This window comes from Tripterygium wilfordii, chromosome 10, assembly GCF_013401445.1.
Source record: "Tripterygium wilfordii isolate XIE 37 chromosome 10, ASM1340144v1, whole genome shotgun sequence".
Lineage (NCBI taxonomy): Eukaryota > Viridiplantae > Streptophyta > Magnoliopsida > Celastrales > Celastraceae > Tripterygium > Tripterygium wilfordii.
Window position 1 is genome coordinate 3129732 of NC_052241.1, and position 20389 is coordinate 3150120.

The 20389-nt window shown below is 33.3% G+C and overlaps 1 protein-coding gene across 1 annotated transcript; it reads left to right on the forward strand.

Annotated features, from left to right (window-relative positions):
• Nucleotides 1-7101: 7101 nt before the first annotated feature.
• LOC120007164 (transcription factor MYB10-like) lies at nt 7102-8595 on the forward strand. The gene is made up of 3 exons (XM_038857360.1): nt 7102-7316; nt 7434-7563; nt 7661-8595. Exons 1-3 carry the CDS (start codon nt 7175-7177, stop codon nt 8145-8147), a joined length of 759 nt encoding a protein of 252 aa, XP_038713288.1. The 5' UTR covers nt 7102-7174; the 3' UTR covers nt 8148-8595.
• Nucleotides 8596-20389: the final 11794 nt, after the last annotated feature.

Below are 20389 nucleotides of genomic sequence, written 5' to 3' on the forward strand. Positions count from 1 at the left end.
AATAAATTTATCTGCATCATCTGTTGTGGTTTTGTTATGATTAATATATATTGAAATTTATTTACATTAAAGATAATTGTATGTGCAGTGCATATAATTTATATTATATGCCCTACAGATAAATTATATATAATGCGGATAAATTATATGCATCACAAATAAATTAAATTATATACGCTACAAATAAATTATATGCACTATAGATAAATTAAATTATAGACACTGTAGATAAAATATATACACTGCAGATAAATTATATGCACTTTAAATAAATTATTTCTACTGTATTTCATCTCAGAATATATTGATGAGTGATCTTGTTTAAAAGAGTTTTTCATGTTGATTTAAAAAATATTTTTTTTTCTATCATTTATTTTGAGAGATAAATTATTTTGAAGATTCGTTTCAGAAAAGGAAAAAAAATAAAAAACTGATGATGTCATGGACGGAGAAATGTGGGAAAAGACCACATGAATACTCTATAATGTTTTTAAATGGGTTAGGTATGAATAAGTCACTGAAAGATATGAATATTTACAATTGAGTCACTTAAAGAAAAATGTTTCAAATTGGGTCACCAAAGGTTTCAAATTTTATTACATAGATCACTCCGGTCTAATTTCAACTAATTTCTTATCGGAAATTGGTGACTTGTCATAAATTTTAGCAATTTGTCTATGCGGGCCTACTCGATTCGACCCCAAATTTGGTTAGTATTGAGAAATTCAGACATGATGTGGTGCCGTTTTCTTGAGGGCAATAGGCGTTGAAGTTAGGGTTAGGAAGAAGATGGTAATGATTATTCAAAAGAGGAACATTGAGATTACCTGTATTTGGACAATTTGCAGCTCTAATGTCTTCTCTTCAATGCTTAATCGATTCAAGAAGAGTGACGAAGACACTGTTTGTTTTTTGTTTTTTTTATTTATTTAAATTTCCTGGTTTTTCGTTTTTAAAATTATTTTAGTTTGTTTTTAGATTCCACGTAATTTTCTTATTTTAATTTAATATTCCACTATGACAAATTTATGACAAATTAGCCTTTTTCAGTGAGAAATTGATTGGAATTAGATCGGTGTGACCTAATTGCTAAAATTAGAACGTTCAGTGGCTTAATTTGAAAATGTTTTTCTTTCAATGACTCAATCGCAAATATCCCTCTATCTTTTAGTAACCAATTCGTACCCAACCCGTTTTTAAATGAAGAGGGGCATATAGGTAATTCAATAAACTTTGTCCTTATAATAACTTTTTAATTGTATTTATTGGAACATTTCTTTTCAATTGTGTTCCTATTTGTAATTATTTTTAAAAAAACATAGGTGATGGTCAAAAAGGAAAATAAAATCGAAAATTGCAACATTGTTTACACCATTAGACGTTTTATTTATAAAGAAAAAAAGTGAAAAAATAATAGTAAACAACGATCATGTTTCTGGGTTAGCAAAGGTACATACTACTAGAGAGCTCAGAGTACCGAGCACTCCCATTTGATAGTTTACTTACTTGAACATGGGAGACCCATTATTTTACGTGTGACCGACATCAAAATTGTGTATAATGAACTTATCTCAAGTGTAAGGTAAACGACAAGTAATAATCTGGTGGGACCGGTATCAAATTTACGGAGAAATAAATACAATTTTGATGAATAAATGCAAATAACTAATTAATAAAGAGCTAAATGCAAAAGAAAATGAATAAGATGCAAGAAAAAATAAAATGTCCGAAAAAAGATTTTGTAATAAACTAAAGCAAGAATAAATAAAACAATTAAGTAAAAACTCTAGTTTTTAATTCTTTACGGTGGATGTTCAATTATGATATTCAAGGTATTATTGCAAACTTGCACAATGCAATTGTGTGAAATCATCAATCATGCATATGCAATGAAAATTGGGCATAAAGACTTCAATTAAAACATTAAGGTCATCGGGCCTCTTGGTTTACGATGAACGTAAAGGGGTAGACACCTAATCTTATGGATTAATATTTTTCCTTAGGACATGGCTTTGCTAACACCCTAGTTTCACACTCAAAGACCAATTAACTATAACTCTAGCATACTCATTTCATGAATTTCACAAAGACCAATCATCAATACACATAATCAATGGATATACAATTAACTCAAGCAACTGAAAAAATCAAACATTGGACATTCAAGACTTCAATTCAAGCATAGTAAATTGGATTCCTAGATTCACGATGAATACTTAGCATACAACATACCAAGTTTTATGAATTAATATTCCCCTTGGGGTCTACCCTAGTCATCGAACCCAATTCACACTCCAAATCAAGAAAACGCAATAATAGCTTACCCATTCATATCTACCAAACACATAACTATTACAAAATTACAATAGAGAAATCGAAACTACGATTCTATACACATACCTTGAGCAATCAAAAATCGCATCCATCCTTCAGGGCTAGAGCCTAGATAAACAACTAGCCACTTATGATCTTGATGATAAACAATAAATTTATTGTCATCTAAATCAGTGTTTACACAAAATCAAAGAAAGGAACTACGAGAACAAAGACAACCTAGAGAGAGAGAGAGTAAATCTACACTACACTATTCCTATGAAGGCTTGAGAGAATGGTCGTCCCCTATTGGTTAAAATCATTAAATGCCCAAAAAACCATAAAAAATATGTTCTCGGAAGTGTAGAGTCATGCAGCTGTCCAAACACCTTTTTAGGGTGTCCGAACAGGTGATGTTCAGACTTCACAAGACTGATGCAGAAACTCCAAACTTAACGCCTCATCCAATTTAAGCCTGTTTCTGATAAAACCAAGGGAAAACACGTGTAAGTGTAAAATCAAATTAAGACACACATAAATGCAAATAGCTAGATGTTAGAACATTCAAATTAAAAGATATTGAAATCTCAATTTAGATGTCCAGTCAACGTGTTCTCTTGTGTAGGTCATTCTCATCAACATCGAGGATAACATATGACGTAAGTTCTATCGCCTATTTTTTTCATATGTAGACACGAAACACATGGTCGGTCGTCAATGTATTGTGACACATGATGTTTATTTTATTTTATTTTTTCTTTTCTTGATAAGCCTGTTTATTAACGTTGTTGTACCATGAATGAAATAGCTATACGCCTATACGAGTAAGTCAACAGTAAATGGTCGTATTTAATTAATACGTTTTGTTGTATTATTCTTGGTGGGGTATATAATATTCACATTATAGAATTGGGAAACGTTCACACACGTGTTTTAATTAATGCTTTATTATAGACGCAATTTTTTTTTTAATTGTGGCTGAAATCACACTAATTGACTAAGTAGCTCTATTATATAGTATTATTGCTAATTTGTGACCGCACGTTTCAGACATTATATATATATATATATATATATATATATTCTTCTAATTAGTTGTCTTCTTCCTCAAATCATAAAATATTGTTATTAAAAAGGGCGGACAATAAGACATAATTTCTTCTTCGTCTTCTTTTGTTCGCTCCTGTTTGGCTTGCAATTGTAGCCTAGCTTACCTTCCTCCTGGTTTCTGACTTCGGTCCTGGAAGCCTCTTAGTTGACACGTGATTCAAAGCGCTTCAAGTCAATTGTGATTACACGTCGTGATGTATATTGATGTTTAATTAATTAAAACAATTTGTTGGGTAATCAATTTTGTTAATTGTGATTAGATAAGGTTGATTACATCGTGTGTGGGACCTGATCATGAGTAAACTATTACTAACTCTATTATTTATTTTGTTCACACTACGAGAAAATGACGTGGTGTTCCATACTGATAAGTGATAAGAAAGTACCAACTAAATATACAGTTTAAATAGACTTTTTGAAAATTTATTGATCTAATTAGAACACCACATCAGAAATTTAAATTCAAATATCCTTTACATAACTTTTGTTTTGAAAGGTCAATGACCAAATATAAGGGCAGAGCCAGAAATTCATACGAGGGGGTCTTAAGCAGGGACGTAGCCAGGATTTAGGATGAGGGGGGGCAATGTGGGGGTTTGGGGGCATCGCCCCCGAAATTGTTTTTTGGCTATTTGTATTTGTTTTATTAATATATAGTCCAATAAATATAACTTCGCCTGCAATACTATAATAATTTTAATTGAATTACATATATTATTTTATATTACTGAGAGAACAAGTAAAATGAATAATATATTTTATAATCAGTAGTTTTAATGATTCTGGGTTATCGTATCTCAGTCATAGAACTATTAAATTTGACTATCTAATTAAGTTATTTGTTTTTGATAAAGAGATAATTTTAAAAAATAAAATAATTGAAAATAAACAAAGCCAAGCATAAAATAATTTAAGAATAACAAAACTCAAGTTGCTCTGGAATTTCAAAATGAAAATAAACATAAAAGCAAAAAACAAAAACAAAAAGTATGTGGCTTGTTGAACAAAAAAATAGAAAAAAAAATATATGGCTTGCTGAACGAAAAATAGAACAAAAAGGTATGTGGCTTGCTGAACAAAAAAATAGAAAAAAATATATATGGTTTGCTGAACGAAAAATAGAAAAAAAATATATGTGACAATGCTTACATAAGACTCGAACCTCAATACTAGAGCTACCAACTACAAAGTACACCACCATTGAACCAACTACAATTTTGTGCTAGGCTTGTGAAGCATATATGTATATCTAGTATTTCTTTTGAAGAAATCCAGGGGGGGCACTTGCCCCCCTCAGGACCAACGTGGCTCCGTCCTTGGTCTTAAGATTGATAGGGGTTTGAGGACAACGCCTCAGAATTTTTTTTTGAACTACTTTTTTTATGAGAATTTTCTCAATTTCTCATTGATTATAGTAAAATTATAGTGAAAAATAAAAGTATTACTGAATGTATAAAAGACCATGGATTTGTGATTGAGATAGTGTGGACTTAATATATGATATATTTTGTATTAATAAAATACTTATTAAATAGTCTTAAGTATAAGATATAAGAAATTTGAATGATATTATCTATTGATGAGAGGATTTAAAAAGAAAAAAACAAAATAATTATAAAGAAACAAAAACAGACTGGCCGAGATATGAACTCAGGCAAGAAAGATTGTTGAAAGTTCCAATACCCCTACAACATCAAGCACTTTTCCGAAATGAGACTAATACTTATATATATATATATATATGGTATAAATTTTTTGCATATTCACTACTCAACAATCTTTCAATCTCTAGAGTGGGAAATTTTACGTGGCATTCCATAATAATTTTCGAGTTTGCAATTCAAAAGAAATTACGGAGCTCCAAATCTTTAAATTATATACAAGTATATATAGTGAAAGACATAATCAATTAGTATATCTATGTTTTTCAAAAAAAAAGTTAGTATATCTATGAACTACAACAGTAGTGGTATTTGGCAGTATATAGATGTATGGAATCATAATTAGGTTGTAACAGTGTGATGAGAATCCCACATCAGAAATGGTGGGTTTTGAGTCTAATTTATAAGGAAAGACAAATTTCTTATTGTCAACCTGAGTTTTCAATAAAGAATTATGCTCAAACTTATAATGCTAGGCTTGAGCCCCCATTTCCTGTGGTGGGTTTCCATCATTGGTGCTTTCATTGAGAATGCACGCGCATGAGTGCAGGGCCGTGGACTGGCACTATAGTAGACTAGACTAACCCAGAGCCCATTCCTTTGTACAGTTGGATTAGCAGACAATGGGCTATGTTCATTGTGAGCGGGTTGGAAAATAGAAAAAATGCCGTTAAAAAAAGAGAGAGAAAAAATGGCTTTAAAAAGTAACTGGGAAAACCCTAAATCCACTGGGTTTGACAAGGCTATGTGACATTGGCTCGTAAGACTTGAGATGGTAAGTGGGTCGTATGCCGAAATGGTACAGAGTCAGGGTCATGCACGAGGTCGTGCATGCTCCTAAGGGTGGAGGATTGATGAGAAACCCATATCAGAAGATGGTGGGTTGGTGGAGGATTGATGAGGAATCCATATCAGAGAAGATGGTGGATTTAGAATCTAGATAGCGAGTTGACTCAAACTTGTAATGTTATGTTTGGGTCCCATTCCGTGTGGTGGGTTTCCATCACGGTGCTAATCATTGATCCCTCCGAAGAAACTTACAATCTGACCACGTTAGACACGTATTTGCTCCATCCTCCATATTTAGACGAGTGGTGATTCATGTGTGAAGCTGACACGAGTAGGGCATATATTTCAAATAAGTGGCCCTCGATTAGTTAATCAGTTAATGCTTGTCTAGCTGGATTTAGTGGATCATGGTCCATCCATCTCTACAGATCGTCTGTTGTACTACCGTTGATCGATATATGAATCTAACATTATGTTTTTTACTCAAACACAAAAATTTAACTGAACGTAAAAAACAAATGTAATATTTCGGATTTATATTCAATGATTTCAAATTTTCATATATTTTTCACGTTAAATTTGATTTTTATTTGAGATAAAAAAAAGTAAATTACATCGTTGAACTCGTAAATCCAATCCAAACGTATTCATGCTTTCTTTTCTTAACAAAAAAAATTGTGTTGACTTTAAAAGGAAATTACGTGTTCTTCATGGTTACGAAAGTAATATTATGTACACCTCCTTGTCAGTAGCAGTGTAATACGTGATTCCCCCTCTCTAGTTGGATTTCTTGTGCCGTCTGTCTGTGCTTGTCCATTTTGATCTAGTTTCCATTGCTTTCCTCTTCAATTATTTGTCCTAAACTACCATTGAACTACAGATGATAATAACTTACCAAAAGACTTTTCTTTTTTGATGCTGATTGATTTTATAATATACCGTCGTCACCTTGTACTGATGAAATGTAACGCGGTCAGGCATTTTAGTAAATAACAAGTATGATTTGATATATGCGTACATAAATCTAGTAACACGAAAATGAGGCTTATTACAATGAATCTTCTTCGAACGTAAGGACTTTTCTTTCATATTATCCAATGTGTGGATGACGTACAAAACAACAAAATAAAAATCAAATAATTATAAATGAGGTAGGCGTGAAACATGTTTTGGTCCAACTCCAGTTTTATGGTATAAATAGTTCATCACACTCGAGTGTTAGATCCTAGGAAAGGAGAGGACTTGGACTGTCGAATATTGAAAGAGAGACAAAAAAAAAAAAAGTATCCAGAGAGAGAAAAATGAGAGGGAGGATGAGAACTCCTTGCTGTGACAAAGCTGAACTGAAGAAGGGTACTTGGACCCCAGAAGAAGATAGAAAGCTAATAGCATATGTTACAAGGTATGGCTGCTGGAATTGGCGACAACTCCCCAAATTTGCTGGTGAGTGATCTATCTTGCTTCATTGACAATATTTGTGTATATATTGATCGAATTACGACATCGTTTGATTAAGTGATTGACATGTATGTATATATATATACTTTGGTTAATTTTCAGGTCTATCAAGGTGTGGGAAGAGTTGCAGATTAAGATGGATGAATTATTTGAGGCCAAATGTGAAAAGAGGAAATTATACTAAAGAAGAAGAGGAAACCATCATTAGATTACATGCATCTTTGGGGAATAAGTAAGGACTGATCGATCACTACTTTAATTTTAAAAATTCAATTGGGTACAATATAATAGGATCTAGTTCTAAACGGAATGATTGATCTGATGTGCAGATGGTCTGCTATTGCTGCTCAATTACCCGGAAGAACTGACAATGAGATCAAGAACTACTGGCACACCAACCTCAAGAAACGCGTTAACCAAAAGACGGTCAGGGTGATGATCAATGATGAAGAAAACTCTAGTATCATTGAAACAAATCAAGGAGATAAGTCAATCGGACCAAACAACGAGTACAAAATTCAAAATTCTGCGAATGTTGAAGTTCTTGAAAGCTCATCTTCTCCATCAATGGAAGAATCAGCAACGGAATTAGCCTCAGCTCTGACTGCAATAGAGACAAGTTCGGACTTGATTCGTCAAGACGAGCTTAATTTCTGGGAAACATGTGGTGGAGATTTCTGGACTGAACCATTTGTGCCAGATAACTTGTATAACCATTCAAATGATCGCTACCTCGTGTCGCTGGTTGAACCTGCTGGAGAATTTCAATCTCCATATCTTGATCAGGAAATTTTATGCTCCTATGGTTTCTACTAAATCAAGATCACCTCCCTCAAGGCCCTTATTCTCGCCTTCTATTCTTCTTGGGTACGTCTTTTGCAACGAGCTATAAGTGGGCCACTATGATATAGATTAATCCAAATTGAAGCTTTTGAAGGTCAGATTGAAAACTTGGAATCTTGAAATCTTTGGCAACGTGGATGACAAGTTTAGAAGGTCGGAGGATAACATAGATGGTGACTCCATTTGGTGAGCCGGTTCATAGAGAGCAGTATCATTAGCGATCACATAAAACGGGACCACCTCATCAAACACCTCAAACCATTGGGTGTTTACCCCGATTGAAAAGGAGGCTTTTTAGTGTGAGTTGTATTCCAATAAACACAAGTCAAAAGGAAGTTTAGAAATAAGCACAAATGTTATAAACTTATAAAAATACACTTGTATTATAAAATAACACACGTTATTATCTTCTTCCTCCTCATTTTGACATTTTCTCTCTCTTCTTCTTTCTTCATGCCAACCACCGAAAGTTGGTCGTCCAGCTATCGTTTTCGACCAACGAACTATCGAAATAAAGCTCTAGGTCAATACGATCGAATCCCATTTATCACTGACAGCTTATTATCACTTGAGTCGTCGGAAAAGTTTTGTGAAATCACGACTACTATTTGCAAAAGAGCTAGATCTGGCCAATATGGCCAACACCGACGACCATCAACTCCACGGACCAAGACGCATCACCTTTGAGGTTTTATTGTTTTTTCAAACTCTTTTTTTCCTTCTGAAATCTAATCTGAACCTATAGATATTATATTTGTTTCTAATATGTTATGATATGTTATCTGTTTCGGACATAACATTTCATTAAAAACATATAATATTTTTGACAAGACGGATCATATTTAGCGAGACAGATAACATTATAATAGATATCAAATTAATCAAAACATATAAAAAATCACCCGTAGTCTGTTGATCCCTAATCAGGACCAAAAACCACAAAAACTACCAAAATTAATGATGTGATGACAGATCGAAGGAAAAAAAAGAGAGCTAAAAGTCACATGGTGAGTATGGGTAGATCTACTTCGAATACAACAAAAATCGGAATGAAAAATCACTAAAAAAATGTCATAGAACTTTCGAACAAGCTATGAGGGGCGGATGAAGCTTTCGATGGAGGTCAGAGATGAATCATGTGTAAGAGGTATGTGTCATATTTGAGGATGAAGATGATGGTATTTTAGATAATAAAATCAAATATTTTTATTTTTTTTGTCCTTTTTGAAATATTAGTTCAAACTATATAGACTTTATGAAATAAGACTTTTAAAAGTGTACTTATTGGAACAAAACTGTCAAGTGAGGAACTTATATTTAATTTTCCCTTCAAGGTCATTAGCCTTTTTCATGTGGGCCACACCTCCTTAAAGTTAACTTTTTTTTTCTTGAAAAATGGTAGGATCCACTTGCTTTAAAGTTAAATTATATTTATATGAAATAAATAAAATTCTTAATAAACTATAAAATATACTATTATTGTATTTCATTCTTAATAAATATTAAAATAAATTAGTAACAATTATAAATTTATAATAATTTATATTTATCCATTTATAATTATAATGATTGATATTTATAATAAATTATATTTATTCATTTATAATAATTAATTATAGTAATAATTAATACAAACAAAAATAGATTTTACACAACTTAACTGCTAACAACAGTAAAAGTTTCACCAAACACCTTACAGCTTTAAACTCAGTTTATTTCCCACAGCTTAACCATTAGTGTTGAAAATCAACACAACCACTTTACCAAACAGACACACCATATGGAGAAAGCTAGTTTTTTTTATTTAGTGATTCATTTGTGCAATAGTCTGTGGGTATTGTGATTTGAATGACAAATTGGTATTAGAACTTGGGGTTCGTGATTCTTTGTGATTTGGGGTTTCTGCATTTGTGATTTCCATAGTGCTTCACGCCCTAGGTCTTAATTTTCAGTTGTGATTGACTGAAAATTGTTGGGTAGAAGATGAGTAGGGATAATCCAAATAGTGATACACCGTCATCGTCATTTTCCACATCAGTTTCATATTATGGGAAGGGAATTTCCAATGCTAGGTTTGTAGTAGAGAAGTTTGATGATAAAGAAAATTTTGGTATATGGTAGTGTGAGGTTATGGACATGTTGTATCACTAGGATTTGGATGTCACTTCGGGTGATAGACCTAATGATATTTCAAATGGTCTTTGGGGGAGTTTAATAGGCAGACGTGCAACTCTATTTCGTTTGTGCTTGAAAAAAATTAAAGTACTCAATGATAAAAGAGACAAGGGCTTAGGACATGTGATAGATACTTGAGGACAATTTCATGACGAAGAGTAGTGAGAATAGACTCTATTTGAACGAAAAGTTGTTTAGGTTTCAGTATTCTTCAGGTAGCTCTATGTCAGATCACTAGAGTGAGTATGATAAGATATTGACATATTTGGAGAATCTAGAAGTCACATTTCAGGATGAGGATAAAGCTCTACTACTCTTGAATTCCTTGCCAGACTCTTATGACCACTTAGCCACTACTCTCCCTTATGGGAAGAAGGAGATTAGATTTGAATAAATTTAGAATACTTGAACAACAATGAGGTCAGGAAGAGAGACAAGGAAGTTCACAATGACACCTCTACTGATGCATTGACAATTAGAGGAATGCTAGAGAGTGAGAAGAGTGAGAAGCTCTGGAAGTGTGGCAAGTCTTGCTCCAAGTCAAAGATTGAAAAACTAGCTAAGGGTGAATGTGCTATTGTCATGAGAAAAGGCATTGGAAGAAGGATTGTTTTGAGTTGAAGGATAAGTACTAATGATTGTGAAATCAAATGAGAGATGAATGACTCGATGATTATATAGTTACATACATCGAAAAAGAAATGTTTGATCGAGTTTCGAATGAGGTTATTATACAACATTATCAAAACATAAGGTCTCAGTAAAAGTATTTGTAAACATTTTATCAAATTTATGGATATGATTTTTTACTTTTATTTTATTGTTAACCAGTGATATATATAAAATCCAAAAAAATCCGGGGGTCCGGGGTAGTCTTCACACTAAATTCCACCCTCCCTAATATGGAATGCTGATTCCGCCCCTGCTCAAGGCCATACGGTTTGGCTCCAGAGAAGTTCATCAACTAGGATATTGCTCAAGTAATTTTATAATTTATTACCTTCTAACTTAATTTGCATATATATCCAGTCTGCATGTATTGATGGGAATGTGGGATTAATTGAGCTTGTTTGATAAGTTGTTCTTGTCCAATTAACCTGCAGTTGTTTCAGAAATGAAAATTAGCATCATCAATTAATAGACAAATAGCTGGAACTTAATTGTAATTCCATCATTCAGTATCACTTATCAGCCCTAAAGTTGATGAATATTTGTGGATAATTAATTGGAGGAATTCTTAAATTGTCAATTGTTTATTTTACATCATTCAATGAGTTAATAATTCAATTAGTTACTGAATCGTACTAACGTGTTTACGTACTGTAATTCCATCACTCATTATCAGCCCTAAACTAGATGCATATTTGTGGATTATTAATTGGAGGAATTCTTAATTTTTCAAATGTTTATTTCAAATCTTTCAATTACTTAATTATTCACCTTGAAATTTGAATAACATAAGTCTTACATACATATTTATGTGTTACCTGTATATATAAATTAAAACTTCGGTTTGATTGAGACAAATGGTGACGCAGTATGAGGCTAAACCTATGTTTTAGCATAAAATATTAAGAAATTGGAATCCATCACAAAAGAAAGTAATCTCAAAATATTTTTATAGATTGTTGAATGATCTCCTAAGAGATTAAGACGTTAAGTATAAGAAACTAAATTACCTGTATATATAAATTAAGACTTTGGTTTGATTGAGACAAATGGTGACGCAGTATGAGGCTAAACCTACGTTTTAGCATAAAATATTAAGAAATTGGAATCCATCACAAAAAAAAAATAATCTCAAAATATTTTTATAGATCGTTGAATGATCTCCTAAGAGATTAAGACGTTAAGTATAAGAAACTAAATATTTAGTAAACAACAGAATTGAAATGAAAAATCTAAATATTTACTAAATATTTTGTAAACCCTAAACTTGATGCATATTTGTCAATCATTAATTGGAGGAATTCTTAATTATTCAACCTTGAAATTTGAATAACAAGAGTCCTACTGTTTCATTAGCATCGAGGATAACATATGACGTCAATGATATGTCATCACATATATATATATATATATATATATATATATATATAGTGAGGTGTTTTTTCATATATAGACACGGAAACATTCGGAAAAAGATTGGCTGGAATTATTCCACCAATTCCACCAAATTTGCACCATTGAATGGTGAGATATTGTGTTGTCAAACCCAATGTATTCATGCATTGAATGGTGATGATTTGGTGGAATTAGCTGGACTAATTCTAGCCCCCTATCCCGAAACATTCATGGTCGGTCGACAATGTCAATGTAGGATGGATGCTTATTATTATTATTATTAACGTTGTTGTCGATACGAGATTCACATTAATGACGGACGTACAATTTGTGTAAAATTGTGGCTGAAATCACGCTAATTGACTAACTCATTCTATTATGGAAAATGACAAAGAACCCAAATTTCTGGTAATCCAAATAGTCCAAATGTAGGTGGCAATGCCATATCATTTGGAAAGGTGTAAAATTTTAAAAATTCAAAAAATTTCACCACTCTCTCAAATTAAACCCTACATCCCCTCACCCTCACACACTCTCTCTCTCTTCCTTTCTTGGCTCGACGGATCTCTCTTCCCCTATTGGCTCGACAGATCGTCTACTGATGGACGGCGATCGGTCAATAGGCTCCCTCGATTCAATCGAGCAACTCCATAATAGGATTTCGATGCTCGAGGTGGTGACGAAGTTGCAAATTTTTAAAGGATTCAAAGATATTGGGATTCTGAAGCCGTTATGGGTTCTGATAAGGAGGATTTTGTTGATTCGATCAAGGGATTGAAATTCCCGGTGGTGGCAAAGCACTCGATGGCTGATAGGAGTATAGACTTGCACAAGGACAAAACTTATATCATCATCTGTTTGTCTTTTTCCTTGATAATTGAAAAAGCAAATCATCATTTGTATATATTTTTTACAGAATTTCCTTGATCTCTCTTTTAAGAATAGGAATGGCCACTCCCTTCCATAATGTTGTCACGCATGTGACTAATTACCATTCACTGATTCACTCTTTCCAAAACAAAATGTTACTAGTCTTTGACAAGGAAGGGTTGGGTAAGATAGATACACCGGTTGTGGTGCAATAGTTTGTGAATCATGGTTGGTCTATTTTCAAGGTTTATGTGGTTGGAGAGCATGTGACTTTGTGTGAATTCAATGGATACAATATTACATTTTATGTCATTATATGTTTGCTATTCCACTGATTTTAAATAATGGATTTAGATATTCCACTAATTTGCCTGAAGTTTTGAAATTTCTTTTGTTTTCAAAGTTTATGTGGTTGGAGAGCATGTGACTTTCTGTGAATTCAATGGATACGATATTATGTTTTATGTCATTATATGTTTGCAATTCCATTGATTTAAATTAATGGAATTTAGCTATTCCATTTATTTTAAATAATAGATTTAGATATTCCACTGATTTGCCTGAAGTTTTAAAATTTCTTCTAGCTACTGAATACGTTGAGTTAATAAACTTATTTGTATTTTCTGTATATGTTGTCCTTGCAAGGGTTGAAATCAAGAAGAGGATGTCACTAATCAAAGCATGGGAGGAGAGTGCAAAAAAAGCAATGCTGAGAACAATGATATAGCTATCATTTACACCTTTGAAGATGAAGATAATATCATAAGAAAAATGTTTTTGTTAATTCTAGACTCCATGTCATTATTTTTGCTAGTTGGCAGAGAGAATATATATTTTCTTCTATTGCATTTATCTGTATTAAAGAATAAAATTTGTAATGTCACTAGAAATGGAGCTCTCACATTTGTTTTATTATGTTTTCACATTGATCAGACATTTATATTTTGTTACAAGCTTTGATTGGTGATTTCATATTTAGATATTCTATTGATTGTTGGCTTAATTGAATTGATGGAATAATCAAGAGCTAAACTGCATCAGGAATGCCAAAAGAGAACATCGTCGTAAGACTTTGTGGCCACTTGTTGCATCACGCGGGGTGAATGCTTGTATCATTGTTGGAAGACCTTAATTTGGCATCCATTAGTGTAGGCCAAGAGCAACTCACATTCTCTGGCATCTTGCAGATTGGAAAACAGTTCTTGAAACGGTTTAATAGGCTTATTGCGTCTCAGCACATGCATTTGTTTGTGGTTCTCTTGCTCCCTACACGGTTGTTACTTCTTGGGATGTGCAGCGTGTTCAATTTTTTAATGTGGTGGAATAGGATGATAATGATATGATGAATCAAGGAAGCAAAATAATGAATTTATTTGTTCCATTGATTCAAAACAATGAATTTAGTTATTCCACTGGTTCAAAATAATGAATTTAGTTGTTTAACTGGTTCAGAATTGTTTTTAATCTCAGGTAGATTGATTGATAAAAATTAATCGAATAGTTGAAATCCACTAATAAAATGAATGGAATAGTCCAAATCCACAAATAAAATCAATGGAATAGTCCAATAGCTGAAACCTGTAGAGCTCAACAATACGAATCCAACTGTGGTGGTGATTCGCTAAGAGGTGGCCTATGGTGGTTAGATTGAGCTTTTAAAGTTTAGTTTTGCCACGAATTCACACTCAGATTCTGATGAAATAGGCGATTGTTGGCGACAAACGAAAACTAAGGGTGAGTCATAACGCTCCGACGCTTCAGTTTGATGGGTTGGCGTCTCAGATCGGTGGCCGGACAATAGACTTTGGGTTCACACAAAGAGGGAGAAGAGAGAGAGAAAAAGAGGGAAGAGAGAGAACGTAAGAGTGTAGAGGAGATGTAAGAGTGAATATTTGTTTGAAAATTTTAAAATTTTCTCCCTCATTAATCTAGTCATCAGTCCAATCACCATGCCACCTAGATTTGGGCTCTTATATTTTGGGCTACCTAGCATTGTCGTTCCATTATTACTCTTTTTTCTTATTTGGGTTGCGACCTTCCTCATAGCTTCTGTCTTTGGTCCTGGAAGCCTCTTAGTTGACACGTGATTCAAAGTATGATTACCCGTGATGTATATTGATGTTTAATTAATTAAAACAATTTGTTGTGTAATCAATTTTGTTAATTGTGATTAGATTAGATCCGGTTGATTACATCATGTGTGGGCAGTGGCGGACCCAGGAATTGAAGTTACCGGGGGCACAAAAATGACCCGGGGGTCCGGGGGCAGCGCCCCCGGAATTTTTTTTTGGGTTCTTTATGTAATCGACTTACAAATATAAACGATAAATATAAAAACACATTAATAATATTTTAAACACATAAGAAACTACATTATAATTTATTATAATTGTTCTCTACGAGTTTTCATATTTTGAAAGTGCGATATTAGAACATCATTAGTAATAGTTCCGAGCAACTCCTTTTCTATGTAACATATTAGACAGTCATTCATAAATTGATCACTGATCCGGTTGCGCAAATCTGTCTTGACAATGTTCATTCCCGAAAAGCATCTTTCAACACTTGCTATTGTTATAGGCAAAACCCATGCTAACTTCAGAAGTCGATACACCAAAGGATACGAAATATGCTTCTTTGTAGACACTAACAATTGAGAATGAGGGTTTTGATTTTTGGGATTTTTCTATTTGGGTTGAATGAGGGTTGTGTCTTAGTTAATGGGCTAAGTGTGTGAATGAGAGTTGGGTTGGGTCTTAGTTAGTGGGTTAAGTGTGTGTAATGGGGGCCTTTTATTTTTTTGTTGGGGGCCTTAATGTCAAATTGTTAAGAATGTAGGGTATATTTAGAGAAAAAAATTTTAACTGACTGGGGGCCCGTGCCCCCAGTGACTATGCAGTGGGTCCGCCACTGTGTGTGGGACGTGATCAGTAAATTATATATTACTAACCCCGACTATTATTTTGTTTAGACTAGGAGAAAATGACAAGTGATAAGAAAGTGCCAACTAAATATACAGTTTAAATAGGCTTTTGAAATTTGATCGATCTTGGATGGATCGGAACCCCCACATCTGAAATTTACATTCCTCTAAAATTTCTCTTTATCTTCTACAATAATTCAGTTTACCCTTTCTTTGTCGTATATAAGAATCATACTCAAATATGGGTCGTCGATGATGCTGAGAAGAAGCTATATGAGGTCGTCAATGTCACGAATAAGTTGAGAGGAGGAGGAGAAGAAGTTGCAAACGAAATCAAGTGAGGGTAGATTGACTGGGTCTTCGTGACATTGACGACCTCACATAGAAACATAGAACACTCTTCATTTTTTGGGGGTAAGAAAGACTCCATTTGCGTCATCAAAATTTGGAAGGGAAACCATAAATTTGGAGTGGCCATTTGACTGCGTTTTTATTGTCGGATTAATTGAATAGTCAGGCTTGTAGAATTACATAAGATGAACATTATTTACATCCCGTTTTTTACTACGTACACCCCAATAATCCTTTAAAAACACATTAAAATAAGGTGTTTTAATAAAAAATGGAGTGCAAATAATGTTCATTTTACAGAATCTAAAATTTGAGAGCCCAAATCCCTAGGCATGTTAGACATTAGTTAATTCTTTTTTTGCTCATTTACATTTTCAAGACCCAACAATAATTGGATCTCAAGAATTAAAATTTTACGTGTCATTCAATGATACTTTTAGACTCTGCAATTCATGGAAAATTGTGAAGCCTTTAAATCTCTAGATTATTTACAAGTATATATAATAAAAGACATAACCAATTTGTATATCTTTGAATTACAACAGTAGTGGTATTTGGCAGTATATAGACGTATAGAATCATAATGAGTTTGTAATCATTGATACCCCCTGAAGAAACTTACAATCTGACCACAAATGGCTCTACACGAAGAGACAAAGCAAGCATAGGTGGAGTACCGCGAAACGACAAAGATAATTTTATTTGCATTTTTTTGGTTCATGAGGGAATGCGGGCTTAAATCTAAAAGAAGTGAATGTTGAAAATCCACAACCCCATGCAAATCAATTATATTGTCCACTTTGAGTTGTTCAATTCCCATAAATATATCGGATCCGCACGGTTTTGTTTATTCTTAGCTAACAAATGGGTCAAGGCCCAACTCACTTAATTAGAGAAAAAGCCTAATTAATATGTTAGGAGTGAGTTTGTCTTATAAAGAAACAAATGTCCCACATATTTTTTGATATGTGACTTCTTTTCTGATATGTGACTTTCTGACACTCCCCTGTACTTGTGGGCTCGGTTATGAGAGACCAACAAGTGGATTAGACATGTTAGGGTCCATATGTGGTACCTTTCACCATGTGGGTAGTCCATATCCGAAAGGCCCAAAGGTGACTCAAACGCTATTGGGCGGAGATCCTAAGGGAATGGGTAAAAAAAAGGTTGAGCCCAACTAACACTTGAGATATTGTCCCGCATTGTGCCAAAGGCTCATGTGGGGCTTTCTAACAGTGAAAGTCATATAGTTCCATCACTCGGGGCAAGATTGGTTCTATAGTGGTTATGAGATTGTGGACTGGTTTTGTTTTATTTATTTTCTTTGTCTAGATCTATTATGTGGCAACTCTCAGTTTGTCTCGTTCTTCAGACTTGGGGATTTGGGAGCTTGCTTTGCGTTATGTGTTGTGCTTAGTTTTTGGTATAATCTTGGTAGAGATTCCCTCTGTAAAGACCTGTTCGCTAGCCTTGTTACTGCCTGTTAACTATTCATCAATAAAATTATCACCGATTTATCAAAAAAAAAAAAAGGTTTGATGTTATAAGAAATGCAAAGAAGAATGAAGAAGTGGAGCTGATTTATTGTATGGTGGAGAGTAGTTGGTTTAGAGCCTTCTAAAAGGCTTGTAAGTCTATGGTTATGTTGATGGTGAACCTACTCTCTCATTATTCTTCTTTGATTATGTTTACTTTAGTATTTTTTTTGTAACTGAGAATGACACCATACAAACTTGTCATTTGGACATCCGATATAAGCTTAAACATGGTCCGTTATATGGTCCGTTATATCGTCCTTTCTATGGTATTTTGGTCTAAAGTTTGGGGTATATATGCCCCCTCGTAATTTGTAAATATTTTTTATTAATGCATTACTGACTTATCGAAACAAAAAAGATTGTGAAGTAATCGAATGGGAGATGAATGACTCAATGATTATATAGTTACATACATTGAGAAAAAAATGATTGATCGAGTTTCGAATGAGATTATTATATAATATTATCAAAACATCAGGACTCAGTAAAAGTAATTGTAAACATTTTATCAAATTTACATATATGATTTTTTACTTTTACCTTAATATTAACAAGTGATATATATAGAATAAAAAAAAAAACCCATACTAAATTCCACTCACCTAATATTGAATGTTGGTTCCACCTCTGTTTGACACCAGACGATTTGGCTTCAGAGAAAATAAAAAAATCAAAAATCAAAAGCAACTTGAAACAGTGTATGAAATGTCTTTTATTTTTTGTATCACTTTTTATGTTGAATTTGATTTTTATTTTGAAAAAAAAAATATCGTTAGGTTTGTAAAACCGATCAAAATACAAATATATTTTTTTCAAATTTTTTAAAAAATGTTTTGATCTCTAAAAATTGGGACCTCACTTTAGAATCTCATGAGAGAATTTCTATCTATATATATTGCTAATTAATTATCTTCCTCAAATCATCAAATATTGCTATTAAAAATGGCAGACAAAGACATCATCATTTATTCATTTCTTCTTTTCTTTCTTCTTATTTGGGTTGCGACCTTCCTCATAGCTTCTGTCTTTGGTCCAGGAAGCCTCTTTGTTGACACGTGATTCAAAGTGTGATTACACGTGATGTATATTGATGTTTAAATAATTAAAACAATTTGTTGTGTAATCAATTTGTTAATTGTGATTAGATCCGGTTGATTACATCATGTGTACGTGGGACCTGATCAGTAAATTATTACTAACCCCGACTATTATTTTGTTCAGACTAGGAGAAAACGACAAGTGATAAGAAAGTGCCAACTAAATATGATTGATCTTGGATGGATCGGAACCCCCACATCTGAAATTTACATTCTAATATTCTTATATTCTAATATTCCAACTCCTCTAAAATTTTTCCTTATCTTCTACAATAATTCGGTGTACCCTCTCTTTGTCGTATATAAGAATCATACTCAAATATGGGTCCTCCATGATGCTGAGAAGAAGCTATCTGAGGTCGTCAATGTCACGAATAAGCTGAGAGGAGGAGGATGAGAAGTTGCAAACGAAATCAAGTGAGGGTGAGAGCCCAAATCCCTAGGCATGTTAGACATTAGTTAACTCTATTTTTTATTATTCATGAGACCCGATAATCGTTGGATCTCATGAATTAAATTTTTACGTGTCATTCAATGATACTTTTAGACTCTACAATTCAAGAGAAATTGTGGAGCCTCAAATCCCTAGGCATGTTAGACATTAGTTAATTCTATTTTTTATTATTCATTTACATTTTCGAGACCCAATAATGGTTGGATCTCATGAATTAAAATTTTTACGTGTCATTCAACGATACTTTTAGACTCTACAATTCAAGAGAAATTGTGTAGCCTCAAATCCCTAAATTATATACAAGTATATATAGTGAAAAACATAATCAATTAGTATATCTTTGAATCACAACAATAGTGGTATTTGGCAGTATATTGATGTATAGAATCATAATGAGGTTGTAACAGTGCTAATCATTGATCCCTCCGAAGAAACTTACAATCTGACCACGTTAGACACGCATTTGCTCCATTCTCCATATATATGTAGACACTAGACTGGTATTTGACTCTATAAGTAGAATGTAGACTAGTGGTGATTCATGTGTGTGGCTGATACGAGTAGCCGTATATTTCAATTATGTGGCCCTAAATTATTTGGTGCACGTCTAGCTTTTGTGGAGCATATATGATCACTTGTCCTCGACCTCAAATAATTATAATGTACTATGTACGTGTTGTTCATGTCATGCCAATAGATTTGCCGTGATGTGTTAATTATATACATATAATTATTTATCTTTT